Raw genomic sequence first — 19,068 nt, forward strand, 5'->3', positions numbered from 1 at the left:
GAACTCAGATCTTCCTGAATCCAAGGCCAGGGCTCTATCCACTGCACCACCTAGCTGCCTCCAAAGTACTTACTTAAAACAGGGTTGTTGTAAGGATCAAAAGAATTGAATATAAACCCTTTCTACAATCTTAAAACGCTGTATAAATGACAGCTACTATAATTTGCTGTTGTGATACATGATGCTGGTCTCTAATGATGACCTTTCTTTAAACTGTGAATTTCCTAAGGACAGGGACAGTGTTTCATATTCTTTTCTTTATGCCCTACCATAGAGTGCAAACTGCTGGAGAAGTTTAGGAAGACTGATTGGTCTTTCCTTGAATCTTCTTCTTTCTTAGACAGCCAGGCAGATGGAAAGAGAGAATGAAGCCATATGTGTCTATCACTCAGAACTTGTTAGTGAGGAGATGAGAGCAATATGAGGGCAGGGACTTCCCCCTCCCCCATGTAGAAGGACCATTAGGTTTCTGCCTCAGGCTCAGAGGGCCCCAAATTTAGCACCTACATCAAACTCTTGAGAAAGAGCATTTGGTGCCCGCCCCTACTCCCTTACCCCCCCCCCCCCACTAAATTTCCTATTAGGTATAAGATACTGCATAGAAGTTAGATCTCCCCCTCAATTATTGGTGCATTTGCACAGGGAAAGGAATTTTAAATGTTTTTAATTTTAAAAATTCATATTTTGTTTCTCTTTTTGGATGTCCTATATTGTCTTTTTTTAATGGAAGGGACCTCAGAAACCTCAACAATGATCCCTCTATCTGTGGATCTTTAAGGGCCCCTAGATGTGGGACACTCTGGGAAAAGGCCCCCTCAGGAATCAGATCTGACTAGCTCATATCTTGGAGCTGGGAGGACCTTTTCTTACAATCACAAAATGTTAGAGTTGAAAGAATCTTAGAGAGCATGCCAGGCAGGCCTAGGCTACCTGATAGAGGAAACTGAAGCTCAGAGTAAATATTTGCCTTGTCTGAGGTGAAAGTATTGGGGAGCTGTCCAGCCAGCCTGAGGATGCCAAAGGGAAAGTCTGGAAGGCTTTTTGTGTGTTCACCCAGTGACCTTGTTTTGACCACTGAGGAGCAGAAGAGCTAGAAGGGGCGTTCCCCGTGCCCATTCCTCCCGGGTCCACGGAGACAGCACACCAGGCTCCGACTAAGTGGCTGAAGTTTCTTTATTATCCCTGAATTGCATTACAAGTAATACTGCCGGCGGGGGCGGGGCAAGTGGAGCCTTGAAGTAGGGGCCCGCGCAGGGAAGGGTCGGGGGCGGGGAGTGGGAAGCGCTAGGCGCTTGTACAAAATCTGGCCAAAAAGCCGAACATGCATGGAAAATTATTGCTGTTGGAAGTTCCTATTTACAATATAAACACACATTGGGAATCGATTCTACAATACCCTCCTACCCCGCCCTGCATCCCAGTCTCTCCTCACTGGGAAGGACCTAGAACCATAGAATGTCAGAGCTGGAAGGGATAGTAAAGGCTGTCTAGTCCAACGTCCTCATTTTACAGATGAGGAAACTGAGGCCCGGAGAGGTTATGTGACTTGCCTAAGGTCACACAGCAGAGAGCAGTGACTAGAACCCAGGTCTCTTGATTCCCTGTCCGGGGATCTTTCCAATGCAGTCTGCTGTAACATCTGAGAGAAGTTTGCAAAAGTTCTCTGTCTCTCCTCCCTCTCCTCTCCCCCGTACTTGAGAGCTGAACCCTTCCATTTGGGAAACCCACCTCCTGCCCCAGTGCGGGGAAGAAATGAGTGGGGAACCCCCTTCCTCCTGTCTGGGTATGAAGCTATTGCAGGGGGAAGATGTGGGACGGAGACGTGTGCTTAAAGCGGGGATTGGGGCCCATGCGCTAGGGAGGCGAGTGCGGCCCTGCAGGGGAGGGGGAAGAGGGCCCTGGGCGGGGCCGTGTGCTTGTGATACCTCTGCAGGCATGCAAAGGGTGTCGGCACGGTGGCTCTAGAAAGAGGGCACCGGCCATCTGCGCCGCCGTCAGGGGAGGTAGGAGGCAGGATGTGAGGTCCTGGCTGGGGGCTGGCCCCTGTGGGGGTCTTGGGCCCCCCTCTGCTGGGAAAGTTGCATAGACTTGGAAGGCGGCCTCCTGCCTTTCATTTCAAAGGTGTGCGGGCTATAGGTGAGATGGGTGTAGGGTTGGGGAAGCTGTGGTCTCTTCCCTTGACCCCAGGGATTGCCCCACGTCACCCCGGCCCACTGGAGGCTCCGCTTCCCTCCAGAAACAGCATGAAGAACAAATATGAATTAGGACTTTTCATAGGCAGGGCAATCCTGGTGGGCTCCTTGGAAGGGTTGGAGTGGGGACCTGCCCCGTGAACCCCTTCAGTATTTCCCTTCCTCTGCCCGGCGCTGTCCAGGCAAGGCATGAATTGGGTCGGGGAGGGGGTTGGGGAGAATCTTGGAGCCTGCCAACCAGGGGTTGACTCTGTGTGTGTGTGTGTGTGTGTGTGTGTGTGTGTGTGTGTGTGTGCGTGCGCGCCTGTCCACAGACCTTTTCTAGGGCAGACGCTGAGGTTGTGTTGTAGATCATCTTCCCTCAGTGACCCCTTCCTCAATTCATCCCATATCCCCAGTTCGGGAGCACAGAGAAGTGCCTTCTTCCACTCCAGCCAGATCTTCAAGTCCTTTCAGTCGGGGCCTCGCCTTGTAAGACGTCTTGCCAGCCCCCCCAGTCCAGCTGGAGAGCCTCACCTTCCCATAGAGGGATACTCCCCTTCCGGAGGGAACAATAAATAAATAAATAGATAAATACAAATAAATAAATAACTCTCTGGCCCTGCCCCCAGGGAGACCCAGACCTCCCCCTCTTCCCCCAGGAGCTGTCCTTTTCCGGGGGTGGGGGGTGTGGGGGTGGGAAAGTGCTCAGAGAGGAAGGAAGACAGAGCAAAGGAGAGGAGTGTGGGAAAAGAGGACTCACAACTGGGGAAGGGAACCTGCCCTTTCCTTGAGCTGGTGGCGGGGAAGCAGGAGGCAGCAGCAGGGTCCTGAGCCCCGCAGCCCCAGGGCCCCATTCTGCCAGAGGTTCACCTCCTGAGGCCACCTGGGGGAAGGGGGGGATGGCAGTAAGAGGAAGGCGGGAAAGAACTAATAAAGGGAAGAGGAGATGGAAAGGGCTGTCAGTGCAGGTGAGGAGGGGAAAGTGGGTCCTGGCCAGGAAATGAAGGGTGCAATCCTGGGGAGGACTTGGGGCTCTTGGGGACTGGGCTTCAGAGGTTCGGTTTGGGTGTAAGTGGGCCTGGGGAAGAAGACAAGACATGCGGTCCTTAGACTAGGAAGTCCCTGGATCGTAAAGGGAGGAGTAGGGCAGGGAGAGTTTGGACCAGGCCTCGGATGGGGAAAAGGATGTAATTTATGCTAATGGGCGGAGCTTAGGTTGAGAAGGAACGGGACGGGGTGAGGAGACCGGGCCGGGTTTATAATGGGAAGAGGTTAGAACTAGGGATGGAGAAAGGGCGGAATTTGAACTGAACTGTAGCAGGATTGGGACTGGGCTAAGAAAAGGCATTAGGAGAGGAGATGGGGCAGGGCCTGGCTGGAGAGGGCGGGGTGGAATTAGTTGTCCAGAGCGGCGGTGGAGGCGCTGCAAGCGTGCTCAGCGCCTTTGAAGCAGGCGGCTTCGCAGTGCTTGTTGAGGTAGGACTTAAGCGCGAAGGTCTTCTCGCACTGGCGGCACTTGTAGTGCTTGAAGGCCGAGTGCGTTTGCATGTGCGCTCTCAGGTTGGAGCGGTCGGCGAACGCTTTGCCACAGTGCGAGCAGCCGAAGGGCTTCTCGCCCGTATGCGAGCGCATGTGGCCCTGCAGTAGCCAGGGCCGGGAGAACGCCTTGCCGCAGACACCGCATTTGTGGCGCAAGTTGTGCGTTAGCACGTGCATGGCCAGAGCCGGCATGGATACGTAGGCCTTGCCACATGTGGGGCACTTGCGCGCCAGCTTGCTGTCCAGGCTGCGGTGCGTCTGCTTGTGCCGGCTCAGGTTGGACGACGTGGCGTACGTCTTGCCGCACTCGCCGCACGAATGTCGGTGCCCCCCACTTCCACCCCCGGTTCCCCCAGGCCCGTTCCCGCCCCCCGCCCCCCGGGCATCCCCAGCCCCGCGCCTCCGGGAGCGCCCGTCTGAGATGAAGAAGGCATCCATGGAGTAGCTGTCCGTCACCGCTGCCTCCCCTCGGAAGTAGCGCGCCGACAGGCTCGACTGCGGGCTCTCGGGGTCGCTGTACTCCTCAGTAGCCGGTGGGTACACAGCTTCCGACGGCGCCAGTTCCAGCCCCGGTTTCTTTTCGCCGTCATAGCTGGGGGGCGGAAGGCAGTGTGGAGCATAGCCTGGGTGGGGCAGGGGCACAGACACAAGGAAGAGTTAGCGAGGCTCTGCTAGACGGTCAGCCCCAGGGGCAAAGGAACCAGTCCTCAGGCTAGATATGCCAGATCCCTAGCACAGGTCTTTGCACACGGTAGGTGCTAATGAAGGCCCATCTCCAGGAATCCTCCAAGAGTTATTCCCACCACAATCTTTGGGCCAGTCTCTTCTTTCTAGACTTTGTATTTCTCCTCTCTACGTTATTTGGACCGCTAAATGGCGCGATGGATAGAGTGCCTGGCCTAAAGTCAGGAAAACTGACACTAGCAGTGTGACCCTGGACAAGTCACTTAACCCTGTTTGCCTCAGTTTCCTCATCTGTAAAATGATCTGGAAAAGGAAATGGCAAACCATTTCAGTATCCTTGCCAAGAAAACCTCAAATGGGGTCAGGAAGAGTCGGACAAGACTGAACAACAACAACACATTATGAATTGCTGAACAAGTTGATACATTAATGTAATAGAACATTATTGCTTCATAAGAAAAGATAATACTGAAGAGTTTGAAGAAGCATGAGAAGATTTGAACTGATGCAACATGAAGAACACAGAACCAGTAAGATGGTATATCCCATCTTTACAATAATGTGAACAGAATCAAAAATCTGAAACTGAATATGTAATTTATTCTATATAATTGTAATTATCAAAGTTAGCTTCAGAGAAGAGATGAAAAATGCAATTAGCAACCCCCTTCTTTGCAGAAATGTGGGACTATGGATAATTATACATATTGCTAGAACTGTTTGATGCTTTGGTTAGTTGACTGAACTGCTTTTTCCCTCTCTTTAATTTTTGTTATGAGGTGATGGCTCTTTGTGTACTGGAGGGGAGTGGGATATATTTGGAAGTGAGGAGGATGTAAGAACAAAATATATCAAAATTTAAAAACAAATTTAAAAGAATAGTAGAGAACCTCTATATTCCAAGTTCCCTCCCTAAGCTTTTATATTTAAGGTTCCATCTCTAATGATCTGTGTTCTAAGTTCAATAGGATTTCAAAGTAAGACCATGGAGATTGCAACTCCCCTCTTTTATATGGATGAGGAAAATGACTTTCTGAGAGATTAACACATTTGCTCAAGGTCACATATAGCAGATAAAGGATTCACTGACTCCAGTGCCAGTGCCTTTTCCCCTCTACCATGCTAACTCCCAATCCTTATAATTCTAACACAGTATGTTCTACAGTCCCTTCTAGCTCTGATATTCTGAATCCTTGTTGGACTAATATTAATAGGAGCTTCTATTGGGTCATCTAGAAGGAAGAGAAATCCATAGTCTTCCCTCAGGAGTTTATATTCCTAGTTGGATGGTCAGAAGCTTAAGTAGTCCTGAATTAGGACCTTCCTAGACCATTGACTTCTCTTCTTCCTTGTTCCTGGGACCTGATTTTCCACTTAAAACAGCACAGCCTCCTCCTGAGGAGATCAGGATGAGGTGCCCCTTTTGGAGTCAGTTTCTCAGTTAACAAGAGACCGGAGTGTAAGGGCTCAGACCCCTTCGTTCCCTCTCCCTGGAGAGGCCCCCTTGAGCAGGCTCTTCCTCCTCCTTCTCTTTGAGGGAGTGAGGCCACACCATTAAGTGAAGGGTAAAGATGAAAAAGGAGGAAATCTATAAGCAGTGCAAAGGCAGGCAGCTGTTGGCAGCTCAGAACAGAAATGCTGAGGGGATGTGGGAATGAATGGGGTGATTAGCACCAGAATGAATCAGCAGAGGAAGGGGGCAGCTGGGGACAGCATCAGGGCTGGGAGCCAGGACACCTGGGTCTTGTGTCTCCATCTACCACCTTGGGTGTAGCCTCATAGACCCTTGAGGGCTGGGCAATACTCCCTTAGAGTTTTTTTTTTTTTCATCTCTGACTCTAGGCAGGCCTGTATTCAAGCCCAGAAGGAAACAAATCTCTCCAGTGAAGCCTCCAGCATCCTTTCTGAGAGCTGTTTCTGCTTATGTTGATTCTTTGCTGTGTGACCTTAGGGAAGTCACTTAATTTCTTTGTGCCTCAGTTTCTCCTGGGCAAGTGACCTCTGATCTGGGACTTTTGGGGGGGGTTACTGTCATCTTGGAAATCCCTTTACTTTCATCATAGTATCAATGCAGTTCAATAAGTATTAAGTACCCACTGTGCTAGGCATATAAAGACAAAAGGAAGAACAGTGCTTTCCCTTAAGGTACTTACATTCTTTTAGGGAGGTGGGAGGAATACAAAATGTACACTATCTTGGGTTCCTTGTGCTCTTATGGACCTCAGTGATTTAAGAAGGAAAATCGTATTAATAGATGATAACGCTCCCTGGTCCTTGTAGAACATTTGCTGTGCAAGCATTTTCACCTCTTAATGCCATCTGATACTCTATCATCCCTTTGAGGAAAGCAGAAATTATTATCCTCATTTTATTGAATCTCAGAGACACAAAGTTGCTTGCCGGAGGTTACGAAGTAGCTTTGAGAATCATAGGGTGAAATGAACTTCCAAGACCAGGTATCTAGCTTAAGGTCTTCTTTTTACAGAGGAGAAAACAGGCATGGAAAGGGTAAGTGACTTACCCAGAGTCATATAGTGAGTTAATAGTGATGCTGGGATCCAAATCCAGATCCTCTTCTAACTCAGGGCTTTCTGTTCTAGGTGTACAATGCAAATCTGTAGAGGAATCTCCCTAGAGTTGGGATGAGAGTAGGTGGGGGATAGGAATATATCCTAGGGGCTTCACATATCTGGCTCCTGATTCCGTTGTGCTTAGTTAATGCTTATTACATTGGATCGTATTGCTTTAAGGTTTGCAAAGTACTCTCTTCACAATAGTTCCATGAAGTAAGGAACACAAGACTTAGTCCTGTTTTACAGAGGAAGAAACTGAGAGGGCAGAGAGGAAATGATTTGTTATCTCAGAGCCAGAGTATCAGAAATAGATTTGAAAACCAAGTCTTCTTACTGTAAGTCTGGTGCTCTTAGACTGCACCAATGTCCCCAGCCTGTTGGATGGGCAGCTAGGTGGCACGGTGAATAGAACACTGGGCTTGGAGTGAGGAAGACTCATCTTCATGAGTTCAAATCCAGCCTAAGACACTTACTAAGACCCTGGGCAAGTCACTTAACCCTGTTTGCCTCAATTTCCTCATCTGTCAAATGCGCTGGAGAAGGAAATAGCAAACCACTCCTATATCTCTGCCAAGAAAACTCTAAATAAGGTCACAATGAGTCGAGTATGACTGAAAAAGGACTGGACCCCTGAACAGGGCCGAAACTTAGGAGGCTGTCAGTTCCATCTCATGATACAATGACAGAATAGTGAATGACTAAACATACCTTCTATAGGTTGAGTAATATCTTCCACATATGAGTATTACTACTTTTCAAATGCATGTAGGTGCAATTGTGGTTCATAAAATACAAATTCATTTAAAAGTTTTACTTGGGATCTCTGGGTCAGAGCCAAGACAGTGGAGGAAAGACAGTAAACTCTTGAAACTCACAACACAATCACTCCAGAAAACTTCCAAATAATGCCATAAGACAATTCCTGGAGCAGTAAAAGTTTTACTCAATAAATTTTCATCATTTTTCTCAATGTCAATACAACTACCATCATGAGGTACAAGAAATTTTTTATGTAAAAATGGATCCGAAAACTTGAAAAGATTGGGAACTACCATATGATATAGCACAATCATTCAAGTTGACTCCTCTAAATGCTCCCCATAACGTGGTCTTCAGCCTTGCCCCTAAAGCCCTAGCCTCTCACTCTCCTCTGGTCCAGCTCTTTCAGGTTAAAGGAGTTGTAGCTCCATTGCCCTCTTATGGTTGCCTGTGGGAACTGTAGCCTTCCAATTTCTGTCCCTTGGAATCATGTGCCTCAGACAGAAATAAGGCAGAGCAGGCCAAGATACTCACCAAGGGGAAAGGTAGTGACCAAAACTTGGAAACAGTGGTGAGTGTGCTCGATAGGATTCCTGCCTTTGAGGCTAGGAGTGACAGTGTATTCTTAGCTGCTGCTTCTGTTAGTTCTCTGCACAGTCCTATTCCTCACCTCCTGGGGATGGCTGAAGTTGGTTCTGGGAGGCAGTTTTTGATCTCACATTGGATCTCATAGCCTTCTTATATCCTTCCCCTCCTCCATGGTCTCCATTTTATTTAATGTCATATCATATAACTATGACCTGCTCCCTCCATCCTCTGTTCCCACATCTTTCTCCACACCCCTAATGATGCTGAGATCATAGCAGAAATGCCAAGCTGGGCGGGGCTTGTTAAATGAAATTTAGATGGGGGCGGCTAGGTGGCGCAGTGGATAAAGCACCGGCCCTGGAGTCAGGAGTACCTGAGTTCAAATCTGGCCTCAGACACTTGACACTTACTAGCTGTGTGACCCTGGGCAAGTCACTTAACCCCCATTGCCCTGCAAAAAAAACCCCAAAACCCAAAAAACAAAATAAATGAAATTAGATGGCCTCCTTTTGCTTCCTTGGGTCTTCCTGAAGACCTCTGTAAACTCAAGCCATGGTATGGTAGGCAGGACTGAGCCTGCTGAGATTCACTGGACAAAATGTTTCATTGTGTGTTAGACTGCTAGCTTGTTGTGCTCTTCCCCCCAGCACCTACACTTACCTGAGACTTCCATCCCAGGGACCATCCTCATAGTATCACACCCTTATCTGTCAGTCAGCAGACTTTCACTGAGCCCCTGTGACATGCTGGGCACCAGAAGGATCTCTTAGGAATGAATTGGGGAGGGGGCAGCTAGGTGCTGCAGTGGATAGAGCACCGGCCCTGGATTCAGGAGTACCTGAGTTCAAATCCGACCTCAGACACTTAACACTTACTAGCTGTATGACCCTGGGCAAGTCACTTAACCCCAATTGCCTCACCAAAAAGAAAGAAAGAAAGAAAAGAATGAATGAATGAATGAATGAATGAATGAATTGGAGGAGCAGCTAGGTGGTGCAGTGGATAGAGTACCAGCACTGGAATCAGGAGGACCTGAGTTCAAATCTGGCCTCAGAGACTTGACACTTACTAGCTATGTGACCCTGGGCAAGTCACTTAACCCCAATTGCCTAACCAAAAAAAAAAAAAGGGGGGGGGGGAAAGAATGAATTGGTAGGGGCTTCAAGTGCCATTCTTCCCAGTGATCTTTGCCAGTCTCTGGAAGACTAGAAGCACACTAATACAAGATCCTATTTGAATTGTACTTTACAGGTTACAGAGTACTTTTCTCACAAAGTCTTAGGGAATGCAAAGAGAATTTTATTTTACAAAATTGGAAACGGAGGTTTAGAAAACAGAAGTGACTTGCCCACATGAATATAGCTCATTACTTGAGGACTAGAGACCCTGGCCCCTCGACTCCAAGTCATGGCTGTTTACATTGCACCAGAAGAGCTGGAGAGGCTCTTCATTTTGTAGAAGTAAAAACAGGGACCTAGAAAAAGGCAATAACTTGCCCAAAGTCCTACAATGGACCAATATTTAGGCTGGAATTTGAACTCAGGACTTCTGACTCCCAGCGCAGTGTACTTCCATTGACACCATACTGACTCTCTCTTAGGTTCCTCTAAGTTTGGGGGGAATTGGTAAAACTAAAGGCCGTGTCAAAACCAACATAAGCCTCAGTGCAGAGAACCCCAGGGAAGTGCTAGGTGGAAGGCTGGCTCTTTTTGATGAGCCCCATGGCCCTGTCCGGCGGCAGGCAGTGACTGTTGCTTGGGTATATTTAGAGCACTTTGGCTCAATGTGCTGGGGCCTCGAGCCTCAAATTGTCTCTAGCCAACTGAGCAGAAGGCTGGGTCTGTCAGCAGCAACTGGAGATAAAAATAGCCCATCCCGCGCCTGCGTGCCCAGCCCTGGGCACAGGGCTTCGCGTTTTTTCTCTCTTATTATTATTTATTTGAGTAGCTCCCAGGCATTTGCCAAAAAATACCACCCACGTTTGGGGCCACATTCTCAAAGGGGCTGCCCATCATGGCAGCAATAATCATGAGGCTGGAGAGGAAATTGGAGACCACCTGGCCTAGATAACATGGGGGCAGAAAGGAGATAGTTCCTTAGAATGGTGAGATTTAGAGCTAGAAGGGAAATTACAGGTCAAGAAATTTATGATTTCATTATGAAAATGTAAAAATGTTTAGCGATAGTTAACCTTTTTAAATTAAATTTTTATTTTTAATTAGATATTTGTTTTTACCTCCCCTTTATTTCTCAATACATCTCTTCCTGCTTCCCCTACTCATTGAACCATCTCATAACAAAAAATAATAAAAAGAAAGAGAAGAAAAAAAAAGAAATCACTTCTGCAAAATGAACCAACTCAACAGTTGGATCTGATAGTGCATGCAATGTTCCATATCCATCTTGCCCCATGAGGTTCATTTTCTTACCTCTTCTTCAAGGACAGGCTTGCTCATGATAATTATACAATGGTCAGTTTGATTTTTGTTAAAGCTTATCTGGTTTAACTGATTCATTTTACAGGTGAGAAAACTAAGACCCAGAAGACATTAAATGGCTTTGCACAGATGGTTAGGACTGGGATTTGAACCCAAGTCTTCTGACTCCAAATCTACTGCTCTCTCTGACATGGAACCATGGAAAATGGAAATGTACTTGTGGTCCTTCCCAGGCAGCAGGGTAGCGTGGGAAATGTACTGGATTTGTAGTCAGAGGACCTGGCTAAAAAAATCTTGACTTTGCTGCTTACTAACTGTGACCGGGCAAATCACTTAACATCTGAGCCTCAGTTTCCTCTGTAGAAATGGGGGGATTGAAACAGATGATCTCTGAAGTCCCTTTCAACTCTGCATCCTGTGATCCTTTGACTGATTTGATTAGACCAGCACCGTGGAGATTGTAATCTTGTGGGGAAGAGAGATGGGAAGGGAGATAAGTGTCTACTACAGACCCTCAGTTAATCCCCTTCTCCCTCACCTTCTCTCATCTTTATAATATTAGTAACTCACATTTTAGTAGCACTCTAATTTACATAGTACTTTCCTCACAGCAGCCCTATGAGATAGGAGGTGCAAGTGCTATTAATCCCATTGAACAAAGGTGGAAGCCCACTCAGAGGAGAAGTGGCTTGTTGAAATTTTAGTCACTGTCAGAACTAGGACTTAGGCTCAGGTCTCCTAATGTCCTGCCCATCTCTCTCTCCTTCTTTCTCTAATTTTCTCCCTCTCCTCTTTATTCTCCCCCTCCATTTTTTCCTCCCTTCTTGCCTTCTCTTTTCTTCTCTTCTCCCTTCATTAATCTTTTTTTTTTTTTAGGCAATGGGGGTTAAGTGACTTGCCCACGGTCACACAGCTAGTAAGTGTCAAGTGTCTGAGGCCAGATTTGAACTCAGGTACTCCTGAATCCAGGGCCAGTGCTTTAACCACTGTGCCACCGAGCTGCCCCCTCCCTTCATTAATCTTACCTTGAGTCTTGGAGGAACTTGGGAAATTCCCAGCTATGCCAGAATTAGCAGGAAATATTTTCAATAGTTTGACAACAGGGGAATATGAGAGGATCTTGAGGTTAGAAGGGACCTTAGAAATTAGTTTAACTTTGTTATTTGGTAGAGGGCAAATTCAGATCTAGAGAAAAGTAACTTATCCAAATCATGCATTGAGTTATCAAATCTGGAATAAAATTTATGTTTCTTGACTCCTAGTTCAGTGCTGAAAGTGACTAAAATGGGAAGTGTGTGCATGTGTGTGCATGTGTTTATAGTAGGGGGAAGTGGGGGGGAAAGGAAGACAAGGCTGGGAAACATCAGATTCATATTCTTTGTAGCACTAGGTCCACTGTGTAACCTTGGACACACACCCAACCCTCTCTGGGCTTCCCTTTTCTTTTTTGACAAAGTGCCCTGGCGTTCTCTGTCCATAGAAGGACTGTCTAAGGGTGACTTGTGACTGATGCTTCATCCAGAGACACCTAGCAGGCTTTCAGGCTCTGGACTAAAATAATTTCCTATCAGTATCTGTGGCGCCATCCTGAGCAGGAGGCGAGGACGGTTCAGCCTGTTGATGTAATGTGGTCAAATAGATAGAGTATGGCCAAGAGTTGGAGAACTCCCTGCGACACTGGGGGATTGTTAATGTATCCCGTGGAGGGGAGAGAAATGCGTTATTGCTTCAGCATTGATCCTTCCTTATCCTCATCCAGGCTTGCTTTCTTGAGCTGAGACTTTATGAACTACAATTTTGTGGGTTTTTTGAAGGGGTGGGAGTTCCCAGGCTGGGGGCAGGATAAAAGTGTATCGTGTTTGGGTCCAGGGCTCCTCGTGCTTACGGGGAGGCCCTTTGGGGAAACAAGAAACAGATTAACTCTCGGAGGTCTGGATTGCTTGGGGGCAGATGGTTGTGGAGTGCCTTGGCTAAGCCTTATACTTCCAAGCATCAATTTCGCCCCCTCCACACACATAGATCCTGGCACTAGGGAAAGAGATGGAAGGGTTAGTTGTGATTCTCCAAGAGAGAGTGAACTAGTGTCTGAACTAGGAAAAAAAGAGATAGAATGGAGAGAGAGACAGAGAGAGAAACAGACAGACAGAGACAGAGAGACAGAGAAAGAAGCATCGACTAAACTGGAAAGAACCTCATCAGGAGGCAGCATGACATAGATGTAAAGAACTTTGCAAACCTTAAGCCTTTATAAGTGCTAGCTATGTTACCATTATTATTAAAATTAGTGGCAAGAGCACTGGCTCTGGACTCATAGTTCCTGGGTCCAGTTGTAAACTCTGTTTCAAACTTGCTTTGTGACCTTAGGGATTTACTTTACTGCTTTGGATTTCAGTGTTTTCCTCAGTAAAACAAGGAGGTAGATTCAAATGATCTCTGAAATCCCTTCTAGTGCTGACACTCTGGGATCGATGAAAAATCATCTAGTATGAGGGACAGACTGAAAAAGAATGAGGAAGATGTACTTGGAAGACAGAGATAAAAAGAGACATGTAGTGAGACAGAGATAGGTGGACAGAGGAAGATAGAGGGACACACAATAGATGAGACAAAGAACAGAAGTGTGTGTGTGTGGGGGGGCAGGAGCTTAAGAAGGAGGAATGTGGTAATGAAAGAGTGAGAAAGAGCATTATGAGAGTGTGAGGTGGGGAAGGGAGGAGAAATCCTCATATGTAGTTCTCCCCAGGTCATACTGAAGGAGAGCCCCAGAGGTCCTTTCCACATGGATCTAGATAGTTGCTTTTCAAGAGCTGGGAGAATGGGGGGTGGGAGGAGGGATGGCTTAAGATTCTATGATATGGATTGCTGAACCTGAGTCTAGGTTCTGTTCTCCAACTTCAATATTTCCCTTATCCTCCCCAGCCCTACCTGAAAGTCTTGGGGTTTGGGGGTGAGTATACTTTATGCATTAGGGCTAGGAGAAGTCTCAGAGACCATGGGCTTAAGTGTCTCACTTTATAGATAGAGAAACTGAGGTCCAGAGAGGGTGAGTGTTGTAGGGCTGATGTGGGGTTCAAATGAGACCATGGACTTGAGAAGGCGTTGAAAACTAAATCCCTAAACAGATGTGAGTTTGTTATGATTGTGTACAAATTGGTCTTCCCCTTATTTCCAAATGCAACTCTAGCTATTATCAGGGGACTAGGATATGGCCCCATTAATCTGGGTAGCCTCAGAGGGTCTCTTATCTTCCTTTCCCTAGTAGGCTCCTAGCCTCCTCTCCTTTCCCTTTGGGGGTGCTTTAATTCAGTCTTTGTTCCTCTGCCCATGCCCCCTCCCCAACACAGCACGGACTTCTCAGTCTCTCCTTCCCCCTCCCCCTTCTCCCTTTGACCCTTCCTGTAGCTCCCCCCCCAAACCCCAGCCTGGCTGAGTGGCTGCAAAATGCAGGCAGCCCTTGTAAGAGGATCTTTCTAATAACTGGAACTGTCTGCAGCCCCAGGGCTCCTCCTCCCCCCTTCCCTCTCCTCTCCTCCCTCCTCCTTTCTTCCCTCCCCTCTCCTCCCCTCTCTTCTCCTCTCTTTCTCCTTGTTTACACAGCACAGTCACACACGCTGGGAGAGAAAGCGCTCAGCTCAGCAATTTTTCACACTTCCCTCAAACGTTCAGCAAGGTTATTTCCGGGAGATCGGAGAAAACAGGCGCCCACCCACCAGCCCTAGCCTTCTTGAATCCCACCCTCCTCCCTGAAGGTCCCAGGGGCAGAATCATTTCCCCTATCAATTACCCCTCCCCCACAGGTGGCATCCTATGGCCTCTAGGTCTCCAGCTTTATCAGTTCCTTTCTTTATGCCCAGGTATGTCATGTTTGGGGATGCTGGCCTGTAGGGTCATCCCTTGAAGCCCTTATGATTCTGACTACACTAGCTGCACCCATAGACAGGCTAGGATTGGGTTTTGTCAGCAAGGTGGCCAGCCTACAAATGCCAAGTTCTTTTTGGTCTGAGTGAAATGTCCAATCTTGAACACAGGCTCCTGGCTGCCAAGGCAGTAGTCAGTTTTGGGTCTCTGGAAACCCTGGCTTGGGTCAAGTGCCCTTTCCCTCCTAAGGCTCTTTCCTTCCAGCTCTGATCCTAGCCTGTACAATCATGGTACCCTCTAGTAGTTTCTAGAGATGGAGTTCATATCCTCTCTAGACTTTGTTTTTGCTACTTTGAGAAACAAAGTCAGTAAGGGACAGGTGTAAGTGGAAAGAGTTGGGGGCCTCTGATTTTTTTGGTACCCTCTGTTCTTCTGATTCTAGCTGCCTCCCCCCATCTCAGACTCGTTTCCCAGTTGCCTGTGGGATCCTTTTTGTGGTGCTTTCCTACTTATTCCAGACCTAAGATCTCTCCCATTCATTCCCCTTAACCATGAACAAAAGGGAAAAGACGTAGTGGTTTATGGGCTCAGTTTCCCCACCTGTAAAATGAGGTTATTGAACTAAATGATCTATAGAATCCTGTCTAGTTCTAACACTCTGTTTATTCTATGTTCTAAGAGCTCTTTCAGGTCTATTATTCTATGATTATGTGATTCTCCACCCTCTGCTGGGGGGGGGGAGAGAAAAATAGAGAGGGGGGAGTTGTGGGGGAGGAGATCCAGGCCAAAGGGCTTTGTTCTGCTCCAGTGTTTGGTGAGGGGTAGAGAAGAGGCGATTCAGATATAGAAGGTACTTCAACTACCCCTTCTCTTGGGAATTGGACTGGCAGACGGAAAATAAGATTACTTCAGAGAAAAGATGTTCTCTGGCAAAATCCTGCCCCCAGCCCAACTGCCTTTAGTATTTTCTCCTGGACCAGTATGGACAGAAACTGAAGAGAGCCCAGTAGATGAACCTTCCTTGTCCCCTCTCACCAGTTATCTACCTTAGGTGTTTCTGTTCTGTCCCTGGATACTCCTAAAAGAATTTGGGCCTTGGCCAGAAGAAGACTGGTCTTAGCAAGGGGAAATGTGTGTTGGGGGAGGGGAGTTTTGGGTCTAGGCAGGGGCCCTGTCTTTGCTACTAACTTCTTTGACCTTGTATAGGTCATAGTGCTCATCTCCTGTTCAATATCCTTATCTAGTCTGGGAGACTGAAGGAATGTAAGTAAGTGGTTTAAAATTCTTGAAGAAACCAGGCCATCTTGACTCAGTGGTGCCATTTTGCTCTCCCCACCTTCTTGCTTTTCCTTTCTCCATTCTTCCTTTAATCCCCCACTCTTTCTTCTCTTCTTTGCCTTCTCCCTCTATCCTTCTGTCTCTCACACACACAGAGCCGGGAAGCTGATGGCACCAGCTGATGCCAGACCTTTCCCTGCCAAAGTGATGTCTCCTCCCCGTGCACCTGCCCAGTAGGGGCTCACCAAAGGAAAACCTTTTGTCATTTCTGATTCTTGGAGAGGGCCCTGGGGAAAGACTAGCTTTCTTTCACTCCTTCAGAAGTCTCAGCCTCATAACCCCCTTCAACTTTGTCTCTCCACTCACATCCCTTTAACAGACCCCATTTCCTTGCACAAATTCACCCTAAGAAGACCCAGATAATGGGTCAGGAGGAGATAACAGCAGGAATGGGAAGGAGAGGCTATTCAGGGTATTATCTTCCCCCCTCCAAACACAAGCTTGCCTTTTCAAAGATCTGTAGCTATTTCCCTGGGTAAACCCTTTGAATAAAATCTCCTTCTCTGGCTGTGTCCATGGCAAGATCTTGCCTTCTGGATACATATGGCTGAGGGTAACAAAAGCTCATGGGGGGATGGGGGGGGACAGAGGGAGCTAGTTTTGAACCTACCCCAGTCCAGACTACAAATTCTTACAGCCAGGAAAGGGAGAACAGTGGTTTTCCTCCACCCCAGAGTCCCCACTTTGCAGAAGACCCTAATGGAGGTCAAAATCTTCAGTCAGCTGGTCACTGCTGACCAGCAGGCTTTATGCCCAGATGTGTGTGTGAGAGCAGGGTCACTAACTACATCCATAGGTGATCCCAGAGCCAAGATTGATCCCCTGACTCTGACCTGGGTCACCTCCAGACCAGCACCCTCAACATGTAAAAGGGACTCCATACTTGCAGCTATATCTTTGCCCACTCAGGGTCCACGGGTTTCTCCCTTTTCTTATTCCTCAGCCTAGCCTAGTCCAGGGCTGCAACTTTCAAAGTCTGAGAGCATGGCCCAGGGCGGACACCCAAAAGACTTTTTCCTTTGTATTGACTATGTTATCTTCTGTTTAGCGCTCTTCTTCTCTCACTGCAGCCCTCCTGGGAATTTGTGGGTGTGTAGGGGGTATCCTCACTTGGGGGTGTTCCCTAGATTTAGGTGGAAAGAAGGGCCAGGATCTCCCTTCCCGATTCTCCAGCCCTTAAGACTTGTCCCCCTCTCGGAGCCTCCCCCATATCTTCCTCCCTCTTCCCGAGGCCCCACTCACCGCTGTCCCCGGCGGGGCCGGCTGCCCCCCTGGAGCCGGGCAGCACATATGCGGATCCCAGGGGGTGGTAGCTGGGAGCTGGGACGCTGCTACATTGGAAGGCATCTGCTTTGATCTTCTTCACCAAGAAGGAGCGGGGCATGGTGCTGTGCTGAGCCGGAGCCGGAGCCGGCCCGGCGGGGAACTTCAGTGGGGCCTTGGGAGGGGAGGGGGAAAGCTTCGGGGTGCAGGGGCTTCAGGCTGAAAGGAAGTGGACGCGGTTGCCTTACAGAGCGGGCTCTTCAGCACTGGACAGCTCCCTGCGCTACCCGCATGCGGTCCCTAGGCAGCGAGGCAGGGAGGGCCGGGGCGGAGAAGAGGGGAGGGGAGGGGAGGGGAGGCGGCGCTGCCTGGCACACTCGCTGAGCTCAGCAGTCCGGCTGCCGGCTTTATATGGGACGCAGGCTGGAGATCAGGTGGTCCTCTCGCAATGGAACTGTTTAGCTCTCTAATCCATCAAATGTCCCTCAGGACAATCATTCACATTCCCCATGAACCGGCTGCTCGGGAAGGCAGGGCGGAGAGCAGAGCGGAGCAGAGCAGAGCAGGGAGAGCAGGCGAGCTGGGGAGGGAGGCACAGAGCAAGCAGAGGCAGGAGCTGAGAAAGTGAGGGAGGGAGAGAGAGACCGAGAGAGAAAGAGAACGACATACACACAGAGAGAAATAAAAAGACAAGGAGAAACAGATTCAGAGCTCAAGAATAAGAATGGGGGAGTGGGGTGGAGGAGAGAGAAAGATATGAAGAGAAAGACTAGAAGAGACAGAGACACCCAGAGACAAAGAGGAAGGCAAAGAGACACAGAAAAAGAGCTCGAGAATAAGAAAAGGGGAAGGGAGAAAGAGATGGAGTGAAAGGCAAGGAGAGACAGAGACACCTAGAGACCAAGAATAAAGAAAGAGGGAGATAAGAGAAAGACAAGGAGACACACATAGAGATTCAGGGATGGAGAAAAAAGAGAAGGAACCAGGAAGAAAAAAAGAAAATAGAAACGTGGGGGAAGAGAAAAACGGAACTAGCTGGCTAGAGTAGAGAAAATAGAGAAGGGGAATTGGAGAGAGGAGGAGAGACAGATTCAGAGGGGAAGGGGCAGAGAGAAGGATAAGGGACATAAAGGAGAAAGAGGAAGAGGGAGGCCTGAGGAGAAGGGAGGGGGAGGGAAGGGGAGAGAAATAGAAGGAAGAAACAGTGAGATCACCCACTGCCCATCTGCTTTAAATTGCTTCTTCCTCTCTGGCTTTCTTGTTTCCCAAATCATGGAACAGGCAGGGTAGTGGCCAGGGCAGTGCCTTAAAGAAAAGAAAGGCAGTCCCTCCCCTTCTTCTCTGGTGGGGTTGTGCTTAACACTGCCAACCAGGTCAGGTTTAAGAAAGAACTTTCTTTGGCCAGTAATTGGGGGTTGGGCAACGAAGGAGAAGTAAGGGTAAGAAGACTAAAATATGCCCCCTGCACCCCCCTCCACCTCCAGCAGCCAGGGAAGCAGTTGATCAGGACAGTTCAGCCATTCATGTACAGAAATAATAAAATAATTCATTTTCCTGCTGTGGGGGGCACTGGCTTTGACACTTCAACAGCTCTGTCTTTCCCTGAAGCAGAGGGTAGACAATAGAGACACGTGCATCAGGGAGAGAGAGGAATCTTGGTAGAAAAAGCTTGATCATGAGTGAGTGAGCAAACTCTCTCCGGGCAGGATGGTTTTCTTTGTCTGTTGGTGGCCAAGTAAGGGCTAGAAGAGCCCGTGGATGATTGTGGCAGGGTCCTTGTGGTGGGTAAGGGGAATAGCTCTCCTGGATTTTGGCCCAGTAGAATAACTGGACCATATGTCAAGGGAGTTGTGG

General features: G+C 48.2%; 1 protein-coding gene across 1 annotated transcript; it reads right to left on the bottom strand.

Annotated features, from left to right (window-relative positions):
• Window positions 1–1,155: 1,155 nt before the first annotated feature.
• Window positions 1,156–17,798, bottom strand: SCRT2 (scratch family transcriptional repressor 2). Its single transcript, XM_043980943.1, has 2 exons — window positions 17,194–17,798; window positions 1,156–4,336 (listed from the first exon to the last, which is right to left on the bottom strand). The coding sequence occupies exons 1-2, from the start codon at window positions 17,333–17,335 to the stop codon at window positions 3,570–3,572; spliced, it is 909 nt and encodes a 302-aa protein (XP_043836878.1). The 5' UTR covers window positions 17,336–17,798; the 3' UTR covers window positions 1,156–3,569.
• Between the last annotated feature and the right edge of the window lie 1,270 nt (window positions 17,799–19,068).

This window comes from Dromiciops gliroides, chromosome 2, assembly GCF_019393635.1.
Source record: "Dromiciops gliroides isolate mDroGli1 chromosome 2, mDroGli1.pri, whole genome shotgun sequence".
Classification (NCBI taxonomy): domain Eukaryota; kingdom Metazoa; phylum Chordata; class Mammalia; order Microbiotheria; family Microbiotheriidae; genus Dromiciops; species Dromiciops gliroides.

Bases quoted from the DNA above. Each gene is read 5' to 3' on its own strand.
- SCRT2 (XM_043980943.1), bottom strand. From the start codon at position 17,335: ATGCCCCGCTCCTTCTTGGTGAAGAAGATCAAAGCAGATGCCTTCCAA. The intron at 4,337-17,193 runs GTGAGTGGGGCC...TGCCCCACCCAG, and splicing joins CGGCCCCGCCGGGGACAGCG to GCTATGCTCCACACTGCCTT.